At 30.7% G+C, this 20291-nt stretch overlaps 2 protein-coding genes across 3 annotated transcripts in view; one reads left to right on the top strand and one right to left on the bottom strand.

The window, feature by feature from the left end:
• Window positions 1-16165, bottom strand: part of LOC132745535 (acidic fibroblast growth factor intracellular-binding protein-like) — a 42859-nt gene extending 26694 nt beyond the window's left edge. Inside the window, exons 1-2 of one of the 2 annotated variants that reach the window (XM_060734484.1) lie at window positions 16133-16165; window positions 1410-1523 (exon numbers count right to left, since the gene is read on the bottom strand). In XM_060734484.1, coding sequence (XP_060590467.1) covers window positions 1410-1491 — 82 coding nt within the window. In that variant the 5' untranslated portion in view covers window positions 1492-1523; window positions 16133-16165. Of the gene's footprint in view, window positions 1-1409; window positions 1524-16031 lie in introns of both variants that reach the window. The other variant, XM_060734485.1, reaches the window with a different exon arrangement.
• Window positions 16166-16169: 4 nt separating this feature from the next.
• The window catches only part of LOC132745534 (DNA polymerase epsilon subunit 2-like), a 43711-nt gene continuing 39589 nt past the window's right edge, over window positions 16170-20291 (top strand). Inside the window, exons 1-4 of the mRNA XM_060734483.1 lie at window positions 16170-16273; window positions 18033-18133; window positions 18938-19013; window positions 20166-20243. Coding sequence (XP_060590466.1) covers window positions 16209-16273; window positions 18033-18133; window positions 18938-19013; window positions 20166-20243 — 320 coding nt within the window. The 5' untranslated portion in view covers window positions 16170-16208. The remainder of the gene's footprint in view (window positions 16274-18032; window positions 18134-18937; window positions 19014-20165; window positions 20244-20291) is intronic.

The following is a 20291-nucleotide window of genomic DNA, read 5'->3' as shown; positions in this document are numbered from 1 at the left end:
CTATATTTCCTCATAATGTGACAAATAATCCTTTTAATAAATTAAATTTCATTTAAAACTTTTATTTAATCTAAAACAGAAAGTAAAACAGGGGGAAGTGGGACAACACAAGCCAAACATCAGGGTGGTTTGAAAATAATTACTATCTTATCTGTCAGTGAAAAAACTCATTTAAGTTTAAAGAGTATTATAATTTATAATTACAGGAATATTAGGTGTGGTTTATGGATAAAAACTAGTTTCCAGACATGACTAGTTTCAAGACAGAATTTTTACAGCAATATTAAATTAAGGCAATATAAAGTAATAAAATAAACAGAAAATATTTCTCTGAAAAGGTCATTATATATAGGTATCCACCAGACAGCTCATAAATGATATTTTTATATGATATGTAATTATGTATCTATAAAAGATAGATACAAAATCAACATGTGGTGAATCTTAACAGACTGAAAGTCATAAATAGACCTACATGTATTTTCTTTTTTTGGAAATGACGACATTCAGTTTAAAAGATAAAAGCTTATGTTTGAAATATATAATAAAATAGCATTACATAAATTATAAAATTATATCAACATTCATTTCATACTCTTTGTAGAGCAAAATCCACAAATATATACGGTATTCTGTTACAAGTGCTATTCGTAGTAAAATTACATGTATATGTCATCTCATAAGTATATGCCTTTAGACAGTTACTAAACAAATCATTCTAACAAAAAAGTTTATATATAGACTAAACAAAACTGTTAATTTTACATATGTATGTTTGCATGCTTAGCTCAAAAAGGAAAGTATCAGATTTGTAATCAAGTTGTTGTGGTTTAATCCTTTGGGGAGCCAAAAGTTCTCTGTACATTTGTAACATTTAATTTCATCCCTAGAGTAAAACTCTTTAAGGCCCATTAAGTCTCAAAAATGCTAATATATTAATTTTTAAAAAATAGCTTTTAAGTGGGCTTGGGGAGAGAGAGTCCTACAGGTTACAGTTTCAAAAAAGGTTACTTTAATACAAGCCATTTAAGCCATTCTGAGCGTCATATACAATAAACATGTAACATTGAGCAGCTATTGCCTCTTTTGCATTCAGCAATCAGTATTGGTACAATTGTCAAAATACTACTTTGTTTACATTTTGCAACTTTTGTTTACATTTTGCTACTATTATCATAAAAAACTTCTCATTCATTGCTATTTTCTTCAATTGATAATCACCTCTCATGATCTTAATCCATTATTACATTAATGATTATAAAACGCATATTTTCCCTTTCTACAGAAGAAATACTTAGAACTTCTGTCACTTAATGTGCCTTTAAATAAATTGACTGTACCTTCAATATAACACAATATACATAATTCATGTATGAAAATTCTTTTCACATAATAAGAAAGTATCTTACATGAACGGCCAGTGAGCCATAGATGGTACAGCTCAAAGTCTATGACAATGTAGTTACCAACAAATACATCTACAAAACTCATCTAAATTGTTGTGGAACAGCTAGCTTCTTCTTCTGAAATTATAAAAGATTTACAGTTTATAACATGGAATCAAAGGTTCAGTTTTCAGCTGTCATAACTTCTTTAGTTTTTTTTTATATAGAGAAGTTATAACTATCATCATTTTAATATGATTTTACGCAAACATGTTGATTACAAAAGTGCTAAATACCTATATATATACTATACGCAAACAGCAGCATGGATCACTTACAGTTATACAGACCAACATGTATATATCTCTTTGCTTACCTTTTTATTACTGGGAGCAAGTGACAAATATTTCAAAATACAAGTTACAAGGATTACATAATTTTTGCATTTGAGATATTTGAACTCCAAAAAGGTGTGTTTCACACATTTACTGTTAAACTTTCATTACTCACAAGGGAACTTTATGTTTTTTATACACACACTTTACAGGTGTATGATGTGCCATGTGGCAAAAGTAAAAAAGACTACCGCATAGGCTGGGTAATATACTCTCAAATGTAAATTTGTTGGAGTAAACAAAACTAATCTTTCAATTAGGGAAGAAATCAAATGAAGAAACTTGTCTGAAAAATATTTTATTTTAATTATCTTTATGATACTATATGACCTCCAAGGTGGAGGCATTTTTTTTCCCATAGGTGCATGATTCATACAACTTTTATAAAGATCTAGTAGGCAATGCTATATACCAAATGTAGAGGCATAGTATTTTTATCCACAAAAGATGTGTTTTCCTATACCTTAGTCTACATAAAGTAAGTGACTCCCACAGCAAGAAGTTCATAGTTAAATATGATTTTGAAAAAATCTAAATTGAGGAAATCAAAAGTTTGGGGTTTTTGGGGGTTTTCACACGTTATGGCTTAAATGTGTTTTTTTTATCCCAATTTTTTAAATTAATAAATCAAGAAACCCCAGGGAAAATTATTCCCCCGGGGATGATTTATATCGTTTTGCAGGGGTTTTCAAGGAAATGCTTTTTGTAAATTCTTGCTTTGGCATAATGTTTAAAATAAGATTTTTTTATATATAAATATCTCCCCCTTAGTGCAATAAGGGTTAACTTTTTTAAATTAAAAAGAATTTAATTTTTTATGCATAAGGTAAATGATATTTCTGTAAATTAATGACTCAAATTTAATGACCCCCCGTTTTGGTTTTCCCTTGCCCCGGTTTGCCCCAAAGGGGCAAAAAAAAAATTTATCATTTTTGTAAACCATTTCTATGAAAATGCTACTTTTCAAAATCTAAGTCGGGGCATAGCTTTTTCCTTTGATATTTAGAAAAATTAAAGGGACCTTTGCACATTCTTGGGCCAAAACCATGATTAACAGCAGTAAAATATCAGCTAGAAGCAAAAAGCTTTTCCCAAAGATAGCCTTGTTTTTATGCTTTTAAAATGAAATTTAAAAAATTTGGGGAATTTTAATTTTCCTTTTTTCTGATTTATCGCGTTTAAAAATTTTTTCCCCCTTTTAAAAAAGCCAGGTTTTTTTTTAAAAATTAAAAAAAAAAATTCCCCAGTTTTTAATATAATTTTTTAATTTATATGGGGGCCAAAAAATTAAAAGTTTTTGGGGTTTGGGCCTGTGGCTCCCACCAAATTTTTAAATTTAAATGTTTGGCCCTTAGTAATTTAAATTGGGGTTTTATGCCTGTGAATTAAACAAACTTTTTAAATTTAAAAACCCCATTTTTTAATTTTTTTTGATAAGTGTGCGATGCGTGAATTTAATGGAGTTAAAAATTTAAGGGGAAAAAAAAAAATTGTTTTTTCAAAAAATATCGTGTAAGACTAAAAAGAAAACCCTTTGAGCTTCTGAGAAAGAAAATTATGAAACCCCTTTTCAAAAAGACAAAATTTTTGATTATTTTTCCCCGGAAAATTTGGATTATTTTAAAAAAAAAATTGAATTTTAACTTTAAGCAGAGAAACAAAAAGAAAACTTAAAACAAAAAAATTGTGTTTTGATGGTATAGTCTTTTATTTAAAAAAAAGGGAAAACAGGGGAATTAAAATTTGAAAATGTATTAACAGGGGCCGTGTTTTTTTAAAAAATTCGGGGTGGTTAAGTAAATGGGGGGAAAAGGTGGGAAAGGGACCCCAAGTGGGGAAAAAAACGTAAAAATTAAAATTTCCCGCAGTAAACCGGGAAAATTCACCCCGGAAAGTTAAGATATTAAACCCTTTTTTCGAGACGGGTCGGGGAAAAGGGGATGTTTGAAAGGGTTTTGGCGCGGCAATTTCAGACATTTTTTTATGCAGGGAAAAACTTTTAGGGGATAATTTTGGGGGAAAATTTTCATCCCCAAAATCCCGGAAAACCCAATCCCCAACAAACATTTAAAAAATTGAGAAAAGGGTTTCATGGTTTGGGTATTTAAAAACCGTAGAAAGGTTTTAATCCCCCAAAAATATAATCCGACCCCTTTAAATTTTCAAATTCCCCCAATAGCATCGTCCATTTACATTGATTTTTGAAAGTTTGGTTAATATGGTTTATGAAAACTAGGAAAAACTTAAAAAAATTCAGACTCCCTTTTAAAGGTTTAAAGGGTATCATGTATGTAAAAGGTCAAAGGTCGACCCATGGAAAAACGGACCCCAGTTTTTCTCGAGGTACCCGCTTTTTAAAACCCCAATCCCGTAGTTTAAAACCCAAAAAAAAGCAGGAAAAGGATCTTTTCCTTAAAAAAAAGGCCCCAAAAAAATTTCGGTTTTGAATGGGGAGGTTCGTTAATGAGATAAATTTCCCTAAAAATAATCTTCTTTTTTTTTTGGGGTTTAATTTGATAAAGGAACCCGAAAAAATGAACGTGAAAAGAAAAAAATTTTGACAAAAATGAAGAAGAAATGAAAAAAAAAAAAGCAAAAAATATCATTTTTCCCCCAAAACAAAAAGAAGGGAAAAATAAAAAGGGGGCAAGATACCCCCTATTGTTTTACGTTAAGTTTTTTTTAAAGGAACGTAAAACCCTTTTGAAAAAAATTTTGAAAAAATTCTCACAAAGTCAATTCTTTTTTGGGGTGTTTTCCCCCCAAAGATTTATTGGCGAAAAACGGAAAGACTCGGCCCGGGATCAAAAGGAAAGCAAAAAAATGAAAAAAAAAGGTTTTGAACTCCCCGGGGTTTATGTTTAAATATTCATTGTTTGGAAATTTGGAAATTTGCCAAAAGGATGGAAAAGCCCCGAGAGGAAAATACATTTTTAAGGGGAAATGCCCGGGGGTTTTTCCCAAAACAAGCGTTAAAACGAGATTTTAAAAATATTCTCCCCCAAAACGATTTAAATATTTTAAAACCTGGATTTTTAATATCAAAAATAACTTAAAAGGATATAGAAATTTCTTTAAGATTTTTTCCCAAAATTTTTGGCTTTGGAAAAAAAAAAGGGAAAGCGGGGGGATTTTTGTGTATTTAAAAAGTTTTTTAAAAAGGAAAGGTGTCTTTTTGGGGAAAAAGTTTTTGGGGGTTATAGGGTTTTAAAACTTTGAAAAAATTTTTTTTAAAAAGTTTACGGGAATGTTATTTGTTGCCAAAATTTTTTTGGCCCGGAAATTAGTACTTTTTTTATGAAGTGAATATTTAGTTTTTTAAAGAAAAAGGGATATTAAATTTTAAACCCAGTCGGGGGGCCGTTTCTATTGGGCAAATTAGTGGGGGGTTTTTGTTTTTTAAAAGGGTGGGTTTAAGGGTTTTAAAACAGAAAATCCCCCTTAAACGAGGAAGTACCCCCAAAAAAACTTTCCATGTTTAAATAAAAAATCGTTTTGGGGTGTTTTAAATTGGGTTAAACTTTGAAAACCCAAGTGAATTGTTATTTTTAAAGGGGCGATATTTATGGGGGAAAAGGGGGTTTTTTATGTTTTGGAAAATGGAAAAAGTTTTGATTAAATTGTTTAAAAAAGGGGAAAATTTTTAAATTTCCCTTAAAGAATTTTATGTTCAGGGAATTACACAGAATTTTCCCAAACCACACCCCTTTGTCATTTGATTAAAATTGGGTATTGCCCAAAAAAGGGAAAAAACTCACCGAAGAAAAAAATTTATAGGGGGAAATGTTAACAATTTTTATTTTTCGAAACGATATTTTCCCAGGGGGAAATTTTGGAATTTTAAAAAAATTTTGCAAAGATGCCCGTAATATCGCTAAATGAAAAAGTAAAACTTTTAGCAAAGAAAATTTTCCCGAAAGGGCCGGATAAATATTTAAAGGAAAAATGTTAATTAAAACAATTCTTGTAAAAGGGAAAATTTTCCAGGAAAAAGGGTTTCCCGAAAAATTTTAAAAAGCATGTTTGGGATTGGAAAAATATTTTGAACATAGAAAATGGAAATTTTTAATAGACTCCCATCGAAACGCAAAATATAAAAATGTGAAAATGGTCCCAAAGAAAAATTTTCCAAGGTAGGGTGTTTTAAATTAAACAAAAATGGGGGGGGAAAAACCCCCCCGTTAATTTTGGGAATGTTTAAACTAATAAAATATTTCTTTGCAAGGTTTTTTTAAAAGAACAATTTTGTGTGGAAACAAAAAAACCCTTAGCCCCGGGCCAAAATTTAACCCGGATTGATTTGGGGTTTTTTAAGTGTTGTGAAATGGGGAAAACAGACATATGGGGACTCGTTTTCCCTATTATCAGATGAAGGGGTTAAAAAATTAAAATTAAAAAATAATACTGGAAAAAATTCCAAATTAAAAATAATTTTTTGGGTTTAAAACCTTTATCTAAAATTACAGTTTTTAACTACGTTTTTAAATTTAAAATTTGATCGGGCAATTTCCTAAATTTGGGTTTAAAGGTTATTATTATCCTTTTTAAAGAAAAAAACCCCGGGTTTGATGCCCGAAAAAATTGGGCGGGTTTCAATATTTTAAGTTTTTTGGGGAAAATTTATTTTTCATTCCCCCCGGGTGTTTTAAATGGTTTTAAAATTTTTGGGACAGATTTTCCCAAAAACAAAAACTGGCCCCCAATTCGGTTTTAAAACCTAATTTTTGGGAACAAAGAGCGATTTTTTGTTTTAACATTTTAAATTGCAGTATTTAAGTCAAGGGGTTAAAAACGTTGCTTTTTTCGATATAAAAAAGGCTTTTGACTTTGTTTCTGGGTTTTTGGAAAAAGTAAAAAAACAGGGAATCGAGGGGGAAACTTTTAAAAGTTTCGTGGTGGGGGGGGAAAATTTTTGTGTAAAAACAAATAGAAAAAGTTCCGTTTCCTTCAGTTGTGATATAGGTTTTTAAGGGGGAAGAAAAAAACCGTCAACCCCCATATTATTTTTGTTTTCCTTTAAATGATATTGAAATGACTCCAAGAAAATACCCCCATTTGGGGTTAATCTTGTTAAACATTTCCCTTTTTGTCAAAATGCGGATGTGTACTTTGGGCCCCCGGAAAAGGAATGCAATAAAATCTCGATTTGCTTTTAAAACTATTGTGTAAAAGGGATTAACCAAAGGGAAACAAAAACAAAATTTGTATTAAAAAAAGGAAAGGGGCGTGTGAAGAAAAACGAAAAAATGGAATAAAAAAGGGAAAGGGGTTTAGATTTTCTTTTCGAATTTTTCCTTCTGGGTCGTACAAAGAAATTTTGGGTTGGGGAAAAAGGGGAAATTGGGGCCTTTCCCTAAAAAAGGAAATTTGAAAAATTTCTGTCGGTAAAAAGGGAATAGAATCCCAGTTAAGAAAAATTAAACCTTTGCGATAGGGTTTCTTTAATTCTTTGTTATAGTGCTGAAATTGGGGTTTTTCTTTGCAAAAGTAATGAACGTGTCCCACCAAAAATTCATTAACGAGCCCTAAATGTGAAACTATGAAAAGTCCCTTTGGAAATAAAAGGGTTAAAAGGGGTAAAATTTCCATAGTTTTAACAAAAAAGTTCAAATTTTTTTAATTTTTTGGGTTAAATTTTAAACCCCGGAAAACGGAATTGTTAATAGGGAAATTTTGTAGGGAACCCTTATGTTAAAATAGTGAAATGGGGCCCAAAAGGGGGCCTAAAAAGTGAAAAAAATATTGATGGTTGTGGTTTTGGGGGAATTTATGGCTTTTTCCCAACTTTCCCGGTAGATTTTAAACGGTTTTTTTTCCCCAATTTAAAAACCAAAGAGTTATGAATATATGTTAGTAAATGGAGAGTGGTAGCAAAGTGCCCAAGTTATTTTTTTAAATGAAATTAAACAAAAATTTTGGGGAAGGGCCGTTTTTTTAACATTGTTTGGAAAAATAAGAAATTTTAAAAATGTAATAACAAAAAATACGTTTGTCCTTCATTCCCCTTGGGAAATTGAAAAAGGGAAAGGCATGGGAAAATTCTGGGAAAGGGCGTCTGTGAAAAATTTTATGTCTTAAAGGGGCCCAATAAAAGATTTTTTTTTCCCATTAAATATTAGAATGCCCCGGGGGGTTTAAAATAACTTAAAAGGGAAGTATTTTACCCATTGGTACAGAAAAAGGGCCAAAAATATAAATTAAAATTCAGTTTAAATTTAAAGGGGATGTGAAATTTTTTATACAGATGGAAAATATCAAATCAAGCTTTTTGAAGAAAAAAAGACTTTTTTTAAATAAATATTTAAATTAAAAATATTTAAATTTAAAAATTACGTGTCTTTAATAAAAAAAAAATTTCCCCCAATTTTTGGCTTTTTTCCGTTATCAAAATTTGAAATATAAATAGTCAGAATGGGCAAACCCAAAATTTTTAAAAAAAACTTTGAAATTTATTTTTTAACATTGTTTTTTAAATTTGTATTTTACTCTAAATTAACATCTTTTATGATGATGAAAAATATTATTTTTTAAATAAATTGCTTTTTTCGATACGATTTTTTAAATTTAAATTATGTTCTTTTTCTTTTTTTTAAATATTTTAAAATGTCAAGTAAATTAAATTTGGTAAATTAACTGATAGTTTTGTTATGAATGGGTGAAAAAAGCTGAATTAAAAAAGAAATGTTCAATCTTTGTTTGTATCCCCCCAAAAGGGCGTTTTTAAGCAGAAATAAAATAAACCCTTTTTTTATTTTTTAAAAAATTAAAAAAATTTTTAAAGGAATTTGTTTTAGACTTTTTAAAAAAATAGTGCACAAAATGCGAAAATTTCCAAAAAAATTTTTGCCCTTCCCAAAAGGTTTTGAAACTTTTGGAAGAACTTGAAAAATTTTTCCCATAAATTTTTTTTAAAAATGTTTATACAAATTGCAAAAATTTAAACAAAAATTAGGCTTAAAAAGACAATTTGGAAAATTTTCCAAAAATTTTATTTTTTAGATGTTATATGGAAAAAATTAAAAATGCTTAAAATTTAAAAAAATAGAAAGGGAAAAATTTTCTTTTTTGTGGGCCCCTAAACATATTTTTATCAATCGGGGGAAAAGTGCCCAACAGTTCTTGTGTTTGCAAAAAAATATTTAAAACCCTTAAAATTTTTGGAAAATTTATTGATATCAAGTTTTGGGGAAATTAACATGCAAATTAATTTGAATTTGTTTTGGGCTAAAAAAATTTAAAAATTTTTTTTTTTTATTGTAAAAAAATTTTCCCAAACAGTGGTGTTTTCAATTGCCCAAAAAGGGAATCCTGGATTTTGTTTGGATGAATGATTTTTGCTTTATGATTTAAACCCTGTCATGAAAAAACCAAAAAAGGGTTTTGGAAAAGGGGATCCAGACCCCCTGCGATGGGCTTTGATCAGGCCCTGCTGTTCGCTATCAGTTTCTCTACTTGTTATAGGGTTTGTAAGCGAACACCATAGATCCTGATCAGACTGCGCGGATGTGCACGCTGGTCTGGATCCATGCAAATGTTGGTTTTGTCATGACACGGCTCATATATTGTTGTTTTAGGTTATTTATTTAAAAATGCTGTATCCTGGTTGTACTATCTACCGGGAGTGTAAGCCTTATTAGGCCCACCATCATATAATACAGAAAAAATCTACGATAAAATAGTTATTTTCTGTAGAAGGTACCGTTTTTTGATGAAAATTACAACCATCCAAAAGAAATCTTAACTATACATCAAAAAGATAGTTCTGTTAATAACCTCATATGAGTGGCAGCCATCTTTGTTTTAAAGTACTTAATACCAGGAATGACTTTTAAGCAATCAATAAAAAGTTAAAAACATATGTAAATGGTCCATTACTGTTAATGATACTAAAGGTCTATTCAATATTTATCAGTTATCACACAGTAAAAGGGTAACAATTTGATAAGCATTTGCACACACATTCAAAATATCATGTTGGGTCAAAATCGTTAGCAATATTACTGGTTTTTATATGTAAAACACATTTATGTGAATAAGGTTATTAAAACTTTGAATTTTCTTCAAAAAATGATATATTTTGTATGAAAATAATGTGAAAAACACTTGCATACAAAATAAATTTTTTATGTAAGTATTGTTTGTAATATCTGGACATTCCCGGTACAAAGTTCCTCCCGGTATAAAGTAGCCTAGAACCCCGTTGTATCGATCTATTAACCCATAAATCACAACTGCAGTTAAAAACATTAAATTTCCCTGAATCTTTATTTTGTATCATTTATTTTAATTCTTTTGTCAAAAATATTACATGGCAAACATCACTGATATATAGTTTTTAGCTTTGGAATATACGATTATTTACAGTCATGTCAAGCAGGTTGTAGAATTAGGTCACGCCATTATATCGATGCATTGTGAGAATCGCTCATTAAGTCAAAGTTTTCGAAGTCTGACCCATCTTTAAGATACATTTTTCAGTCAATTAGAATCAAAGATGTCTGTTTTAAAATGTCAGCATCAATTTAGGAACTTTCAACAGACAGTAAATGTGTTTTTAATAAGAACACACTATTTATAAGTCCATTTATTATCTACAAAGTCTGACGGTACTGGAAACCTGTTTTTGACCGTTTTTACGGCACAAAACAAATGCGAAAGATTTTCGTGACACTTTTGTAAATGTTAGCAATCACAGTGTTTTTTTCTTTTATATAACTACTACCCTAAAAGTTAAACGGTACCATTCCCAATAGAAAATAAACATTAAAATTCCCAATTTCCAATGTTAAATTCCCAAAATGGCTGTTCAAAATGCCCACAAGGCCAAGTGATTTTTCTAAGATCATTTAAATCCAACATATTCATATAAATCACCACTCAATAGTTCTATCTAGACAGTAGAAGCTGTTAGCTATCTTTATTAATGATGTCTAATCTCATTTGTAGCTGAAAAAATGCATTAAAAAAATTCCCAATTTTAGTCAAAATAACGCATTTTTTCCCAATCAGTCCGGTACCGGCACCATTCCCAAAGTAGAGAAAAAAAACGCTGAATCAGTACCTACTGCATTTTGCAAAAAAATCGAAAGATTTGTAAATAGATCGATACAATGAATAGCAGGATACAATGGGGTTCCACTATACCTTGAGGATATAGCTAGCATCAGCAGTGCTTATAGGCTAGTCGTACGTGACAGCTAAAACTTTTGGCTGCTAGTCGTACATGACTCACATATGGATAGAACTTTTAGCTAGCAATACGGGCCCATATGGCTAGCCACTGCCTATAAAATTGTTGTGCCGGCTCGCCGTGGTATTACGGTAGGATTTTACTGAGAAACAACCTAAAACTCCGAAGCTATCCAAAAATTTAATCGAAGCTTGGCTTCCAGCTTTCTACAAAATTTATCTATCAGGGCTAGGATCCAAAATTATTTAGCCAATCAAATTTAATCTTACATAGCGTCAAAAAACCTTCAATTTTCACGCCATATTTAAAAATCAGCAAGTATTGTTTTGAGCGCAAAGATATAATGATGATTTAAAATGTTTGTCTTTATGAATTCTTTTCAATAAATCAATATTTAACACTGACTTCTGATTTAGCGATTTCACCTGTTTTCTCTGTAGTAAGTTTTCGGGTTTGGTTAATTAACATAAGTGCTAACATCTGGTTCTGTGCATTTTTTTATTTTTCGCTTTTTTCCAGTCATTTTATCCTTCTCTGGTATTTAGTGTATGTATTTACTGGCCGGGATTCCGGGAATCCGGATCGGGTCATAAGATATGGAGGAAAAACCAATGAACTATATATTGTGTTGATTGTTTGTCGTAATGAAAGCCATTAAACGTGTAGTTTTTTTATTGTAATAAATGAACAGTTAAATTAATTTAACTTAGAATATAGATATATTTTTAGAGCTATTAATTCAAAAACTTAAAATGCGGAAATCAACAATGACTAACAATAATATGCCTAATTAATTGGAAAAAATCAAAGACTAATTTTCTTGAATTGGGTCAAATCCCCGGGATCCCTATATGTTTTAAAAACGATCCCAGCTTTTCTGAAAACTATATACTTGAACTGGCCAATCCGTGAGATCTATTTACATTTTAATACGATCCGCTGGCTTTTCTGAATATACTATATTCTTGAAGTCTGGTAAATTTCCCCGGGACCCCTAATTTTTAATGGGCCCCCGGCTTATCTGAAAAACTTTCTTAGAGGGGTCTTTTTCGGATCCCAAATTTTTTTAATAGGACCCCGGTTTTTCTGGCTGAATTAAATTGAAACTTGTTTTTTTACTTTAGGATTTGTGCCTCTATTCAATACTAAAAAAACATACAGTTCCCAACTTAATTTGTATAAAGAGACATTTTATAAAAATTTTTAAAATTTTTCAAAAAACATTTTTGGGTAAAGGGGGTTAAAAACGGGGGGCCCCAATATAGAAATGTGCATAGACAAGGTTTTTGGGGTCCACAAAATACGCAAAAACGGGATTTTTTGGCCCCAAGGGAAAGCAAGGGGCCAAGGGAAATTTTTTTTTTAAAAAAAAAACCCGGGGGCACAAATTTTTTTTTAAAGTCAATTCCCATATTTAAAATCTAAAATGATTGTTTAGCACTAATTAAGTAAGTAATGTTTTAAAAATTGTTTCATAAATTGTATATGTTTTAATTTCACTGAAGGGTTAATGCCTGGTCAAAATGGAAATTTCATGGCGCAAACGGAGAAAATTTTTTTCGAAAAAACAGACAAAAAACGCCCTTTTTTTAAAGTCAATATGCTGAATTTGAGCCATTTGGCTAAAAAAGGATTGTTTTAGCACTTTTAAGTAAAAAAAATTTTTATGTTTTTAAAATGTTTCAATAATTGTAATATGTTTTTTTTAAACTGAAGGATTGTATATGCCTGGGCGAAATGGAAAATTTCATGGCGCAACGGAGGGAATAAATTTTGGAAAATCGGCCACAACGTTTGGGTACTAATATATATGAATTAATTAACACCAATGTTATATGAATTTAAATAAATTTAAAAAAAAGATGTAAAAACCCGGTAATCGTATATCAAAATAATCAAATACCCTGCAATGTTTGATGGTTGTAAAAGGATTATGTGCCGGCGAAATGGACTTTTGGGTCTGCCAGCAACGGAGGATTTTTTTTTGGCGCCAACGGAATTTTAAAATGGCCTAATTAAGTAGTAATGAAGAAGTAAATCTTAAAGATATTAACTGAATAACTGATAACTGGTGTAAATAAAATCTGTTTTATTAATTTAAAAATGGGAATTAGATACGTTTTTATCGTTATGGCTGACATGGAAGAAAAGTATGGAAATTTTACAATCTGTTTTATTTTTTTCCTGTTCCAATTCGTTATTTTTAATTAACAAAAAGTATGTAATAGCAGCTTTTCTATACATAATTTTTTAATGAATTTGCATTAGTATAATACTAAATAAAGTCATATGTTAATATTACAGATCAAATGTTCAGTATTTTTTTTTTTATTATAAACATTCAATTGTATTGTTGTTATACCTTTCATAAACTCCGTTTGCGCCGATGGATTATTGCGAAAACGGAGATTTTTATTTTCAAAACTGTGTATTGATTTTTTTTTTTCATGTCTAAACATAAAATAATCATATAAGGGTTTGGTATTGTTGATATTTTATACACATTTTACATATACTGTAATAAGTTTGATTTTTATTAGGTAAATACTGAATATATCAGATTCTAAAATGGACGGCGAAATGGACATAATTTCGGGGCGCAACGGAAAAATGATGATTTGTATAACGGGTTAGATCTTATGTTTGAAACCATAACTTAAGAGCATTTTTAGAATAATAAGTAACAGTCCCTTTCAAAATGATTTACTTTCCGCTTTAATTTTAGAAAATGTTTAAAAATAGGATATTGTAAAGATATTTTAAATTACGCGGCAAAATGGACTATTTGGGGCAACGGGGATTATTCATAACTTTTAAATCAAATTATTTATTTTATTAATTTATTATTCTTTCATTAATCATTGTGACTTTTTCAAATAATTGTTTGTTGCGTATAACATTGTATATTCATCAAAACAATCCAAAATATTTCATAATTACAATACTATACAGCGAGCACTGTGTTAAATTTAAAACTAAACCAGTATAATGATGTGTATTAATGTATATCTCTGTTTACCTAAAAAAAAAGCAAGTTTGATTAGGAAGAACACGTAATTTTGTTGCAAAATATATAAATTTTCGACAAACTTATAATAGTTGCCCTTTGATGTAGAAGACATAAGATTTTTAAAATTCGTTTAAGTAGGGCCCGTGACAATAATATTCTTTTAAATATTTTCGCCTTAGTTCTCTTTTTTGGGAAAAACTAATGAAAAAGGGATTCATTCTTTAAAATTATGTTGCATGAGAAAAAGAACCCCTTTATCTCGCAGAATTTTTATCTTCCCGGGTTTCTACATTAAATTTTATGAGAAAAGGTTCTGAAAGGGCTAAAGGGTTTTTAAACCCTTTTGGGCAGTTTAAATTCCAAAACCGTTCTCTTTCGAAAGCCCGTGTTTTTTTTTTCTAAAATCTAGAATTAACCACCTTTTGAAAACCATTTTGGAAAATTTTAATATTTTGTTGAACCCTTAAAATCAAAACAAATTTCCTCATAATCACTTTTCTAAATGGTGTGAAAACCCCAGTCCAAAAAAAATCAAAACCCCGTGTCATTTGTAATTTAATTAAATCGGTACTTAATAAACCCGTGAAAAAACATTCTTCAAATCACCATATTTGCTGTTAAAAAGCTCTGCTATTAAAAGTACTTTCGTAAAAATAACGAATTGAAACAGGAAAAAAATAAACAGATTGTAAAAGTCCATACTTGTCTTCTTCCGTGTCAGCCATAACGTATAAAAACGTATCTAAAATTCCATTTTTAAATTAATAAAAACAGACTTTTTTTACACCAGTTCAGTTATTCAGTTACATATCTTTAAATGATTTACTTCTTCATATTACTACTTTAATTAGGCCAAATTTAAAAATTCCGTTTGCGCCAAAAAAAAATCTCCGTTGCGCAGAAAAATGTCCATTTGCCGGGCACATAATCCTTTTACAACATCAACATTGCAGGTATTTGATTATTTGATAATACGATTACGGTTTTTAACATCTTTTTTAAATTTATTTAAATTCATATAACAAATTTGGTGTTAATTTTAATTTCAATATATTAGTACAACGTTGTTGCCGATTTTCCAAAATTATCTCCGTTGCGCCAATGAAATTTTCCATTTCGCCAGGCATATATAAATCCTTCAGTGTAAACATATACATTTATGAAACATTTTAAAAACATACTTACTTAAAAGTGCTAAAATAATCATTGTAGATGCTCAAATTCACCATATTTGACTTTAAAAAAGGCGTTGTGTCGGTTTTTTTTCTTAAAAAAATATCTCCATTGCGCCATGAAATTTCCATTTCGCCAGGCATATAACCCTTCAGTGCAATTAAACATATACAATTTATGAAAACATTTTAAAACATTCTTACTTAATAGTGCTAAACAATCATTTTAGATGCTTAAAATATAGCACATTGACTTTAAAAAAAAACTTTTGTGCCGGTTTTTCTTTTAAAAAATATCTCGTTGGCGCAGTTGCGTCCGTTGCGCCAAAAAAACTCCGCTTGCGTATTTTAAGTGGTACCGGGTTCTTCCATTCTAATCTGTTTACATGCACCTTCATATATTACTCATTAACTCATCTTTTGGTTTAAACTGAGAGAACTTTATTATGCACTTTCAGTCAATGAGTTTTTAAGATTTTTTGAATTTAACTGGCCCCGAATTCCAGTTTTTGAATTTATTCTACTAAATAATTAACGAAAATTTTTCTTAAAAATTTACACTGGCCTGAAACTTATATACACTGGCCATCGGGCACCGGGGGGCCAGTGTTGACTTCACTTTTAATTTTGATCGTTTCGCTGAAAGTCTCTTCAGCTAACAGAACTGTCAATTTTTACAGTTAAACACACGGACCCCCTTGAAAAAAATTACGAAGCGAGTCGCTACTAGCTTTTTTAAAAGCTAACCTTGTGTATAAATAAGTAAATAACAACTTATACAAGCAAGCGCCTATATGACTTCGATAATTTTTACATTCAGACGAATCATATGGATAAACAATTAATTGGTTACCAACAAAAACCATTACAAAAACTCACACTGAATACAATGAAATGAATTCAAAATTCGAAGTTAATGAATTGTATCATCAGAGTGAAAAATCTACACAAATTAAGATAAATAAGATTAATAAAGTTACACCAAGCAAGCACCTCCGTAACAGATTTCACGTTCATATAAAATTACGCTAGCACCGATAATTACCCGCGAAAAAAATGTCAACAAAGTTAAAATCGACAATCTCTTCGTCATTTAAGATGAATGGATTGTCATTAAGAAGGTATTAAAAACAATTAAGATTTTCAAACATTTATGCTGTTTCATTGGCTTCACCGACTTCTTTTTAAGTTATTTATCAAGGTGTACTTGATCAAATCGTACCATGATCAGTTCGTACCTTTGCCAACTCGTACCAGAATTTGATTAAGACGAATATATTATATACCTATAATTCTACGCTTTGTTTACACGTGTCTTATATCCCCAGGAGGATTTTAATATATCATATTAAGTAATTAGATGGAAATGTCACCCTGACACTGACATTAGTGTATAATAATATGAAATTAGGCAAAGCCTATGAACGGGGAAGTCATTAAAAAATTCCGTTCATTATTTCCGTTTTAAAGGTGTCATTTGGTATTACATGCACCACTTTCGTTTTCACTCGGAACACTCGACAATTATTATTTATCCGAAAATTTGAGATTTGTTCCGTTAACGGAATACCCCGCCTATTATCATTGAGTTACATTGTAAATGGCGGCGCCCGACTAGAATTGACACTGAAAATTTTATTGATGGGTATAGAATTCTATAAATTTTTAATTGTTTTTTATTTGATTTTCTTTTAAATATACACGTGAAGACTATAGCCGGGCAAGCCAAAGCCCGGACCCGCTTTGCGGGCCCGGTCTTTGACTTCCCCATATAAAAAAGGCAAATCCACAAAGCGAGCTCGATTTTCTTTCACCGTGAATTAGTATAGCACAACTGTTCATTTTTATTTTACATTTTCCTTTTTAAAATTGTCATTCGGTATTTTATACACTGCTTCCGTTTATTCTGGTTCCTCGTCCTATTCTGGTTCCCATTTAAGTGCGCAGGACACTGGTCTACGCTTTCGCTTTCAATGAGAATACCTCGGCTTTTAACGTTATATTGTTATTCGAAAAGTTGCGATGTGTCAATTCGGTACTTCGTTCAAAAGCATATAAAACTTCTACTTCTACATCATACTGTTTTAAAATTGTTTACGATCACTCTAAGCAGGTATACATTGTATACATTAAAGAGACAGCTATCTTCCCACAAAACCTTTACTATCTAGAAGGTACTCATCTCGCTTTGCGAGCAGGCCCTTCGGGCCAGCTCTTGGAGCTCACTACTAGGTTATGAAGATCTCAAACAACCCTCTCTGGTTATTTCGCAAAGGCATTGATTAGCTTCTGAGTAAACTGGGAGACCTTTTGTTACTTAACAGAACAATAATATGTCATGTCTTGCAGTTTTGGACTTGATTATCTGTCCTAAGGGTAACTACCCATTGTGTAGTTACAAGGCAATGTTACTGCCCATGAGTAGGAAAGGGAGACACAGATATTCCAATCCGAATTGCAAACATGTCAGATAAATTATCTTGCATATTCACCATATTTTATCTCGATACATTTATTCACAGGGATTAATGTCATTTCATCTGTTACTATTTTCTTACAGTGCTTTATCATGAACTTACAACTTCATATGACTGTATAATGGCAAAATGACATCGTTACTGGTGCCTGCCATGCTAGATGAAATTTCAAGCATGGATTAAACAAATGGAAACGCAAGACTGAAATGGAAGAATAGCTTTAACAAACTATATAATTAAAGAATAACAAATGATAAATTCTCAGAAATCAAAGCTTTAGAATAAACACTTAATGTTTAATTTGTAATATATGTTGGCAAGTAGAACATAAGGATATATATTGAATCATAGACTTTAGACTGATTAATAATTTAACTAATAAAGTTTTTTTGTTTTGTTTCAGTGAGGCAACCCGCTATCTGGTAGAGGTGTTTTCCCAGGTAGATGAATCAGACTGTCAAGAATGGCTTGACAAAATCATAGAAATTGTTCAGAAACAACCTTGTAAGTGGTTCTCTTGGAAGAGTTTTGCTCAACATTTCATAAAAAAAGAAACTACAGGCCAAAAGTTAAAAAAATAGTTGGTCTATCCTACTCACAGTCACCTGAGCATCTTTGTCACTTTCTGTGTTAATATGTATCACATGCATTGGTCTTGGGTATTAGAGGACCCCCTTTGAATTTGGGGTCAAGTGCTCAAAAGTCAAGGTCACTGACCTTGTTTGACAAAACTGTTACTAAGTGACATTGCATGCATCTTCCAATATGATGACAGTGGGTGGTGGAGTGGGTGTGCATGTTTTATAAACAAATCTAGTCTGAAAGATCATAATTGGGGGTCACTGTACAAGGCAGATAACTCATAATAACTGTGCAAAGCTGATAACTCCTACTGATTGTGTCTGATTTATGGCCTTTTGTAAACTTTGAAAATTCCTTATTGAAGTTTGCATCTTTAGTCTTGAAACTACTAATTGTATACTTGAAACTTCGCACATTTTTTTTAAACCAGGAGTCCAAGCTCCATAACCCTTGCATTGATCTTGACCTTCTGAATTTAGTAAACTTCTGGTTAAAGTTTTAGATGCCACATTTGTCTTCAATAATACTGTCGATATTCACTTAAAATTTAATACATGTCTTCAGGATTTAAATTGAAGGTCTTTTTCCAAGACCCATAACTCTAGAATTTTGGCCCTTCGTGAACTCAGAAAATTCCTGTTTTCTGTTTACAATTATCTGGTTTAAGTGGTCTTCACATTAGGCATATTTGTTACTACATGTATATTATGAGTATTCTATTTTTAGTAACATCAGCATTGATAGATAAACAAATATGTGAGGCAGCTGTACAGGAATGTAATGCTGAACAGGATGATGAAAGGTATGGTATAGCAACATAATTATTCAACAGAATCTTTATGGCGAAGGTTGATATGCATGTTTAACCCTAACCCTGCCAAAATTTCATTGTACAGTAAACTCCACTTATAAAGATATAACTTGTAATGGTTATAACATTTAAACCGCTCAAAATGATGCTGTTGCAGAAGTTCAAACTCTTGTTTTCAAATTGGTTGCCACTTGGATACAACAATATCAGGATATAACAATATGAGTTTGGGGGTCCCATGTATATCGTTATAATTGGGATTTACTGTATAGCAACGGCCAAAAGAGATCTCACTAATAATTCCTAAAATTTATTTGTACTGTGTATCATTGTATGTGAAAAATAAAATGATGTATATGTAACCTAACATTCTTAACAAAAATAAAAAAACAAGCAGAACAAAAAAATGTGGAACAAATACTAAGTAATTGATAAATAACAAGCTTCACATTACAAAGACTGGTATACCTGTTAAAGAATCAAAACAAGTGCACTAGCTGTGAGAGTAATAACTGAATAGTGTATGCTTCCAAAATGGACCTGCCACAATTACCCCAGTGCTGAAAAAATCAGTGATTTAAGGGTGCTGTTTATCTCATTTCCATGCTGCTTTCCAACTCGATTTTAAAGATATTGCAAGGCAATAAAATACATTGCATATAAATTCACTATACACAGTGTAAACGTGCTAAATATCAATCATGTTACAGTACATTGTATAAGCAAAGACACTTTGATTATAAACTGTCCTGATTTTGGCTTATTATAAAAGTATTTAATAAATAGAATACTGTTTGATACATGTATCTATATTGTACATTACATTAGTATAGATATTGTACATTACATTAGTATAGCGTCACCTTAGTGCAAGAACTCAATATCTGCTTCTTTATCTATAAGCAGTTATTGAGTTTTTGCACTAAGGTGACGAATTAGTATAATTACTAAATTTATTGAACTCATTAAATAAAATAATTTTATTCTTGCCAGAGGCTCGCACAAAATAATTCTATTCAGATTGTTGAAAAATCTCGTATTGAACATTGTCTTCTATGTATTCTTGTTCTGTTCTTAATGGTATTGTATATATGTAAGTAGTAGTGTACATTTACCATATATAATACTAATTAATATTTTCAGTGATAAAGTATTTACTGTGATAGATGCCTTTTCTGTACCAAGATATACATATCAGAGAGATAGGAAAAAGTTTATACCGTAAGTACAGAGATTTGGGTTTTAAACAAATATTATTAAATAGGAAAG

The sequence above is a fragment of the Ruditapes philippinarum genome, unplaced genomic scaffold (genome assembly GCF_026571515.1).
Source record: "Ruditapes philippinarum isolate M1 unplaced genomic scaffold, ASM2657151v2 ctg2233_1_1_1_1, whole genome shotgun sequence".
NCBI lineage: Eukaryota > Metazoa > Mollusca > Bivalvia > Venerida > Veneridae > Ruditapes > Ruditapes philippinarum.
Note: the sequence above shows the minus strand (reverse complement) of the source record. Positions and strands in the feature narration are given on the sequence as shown.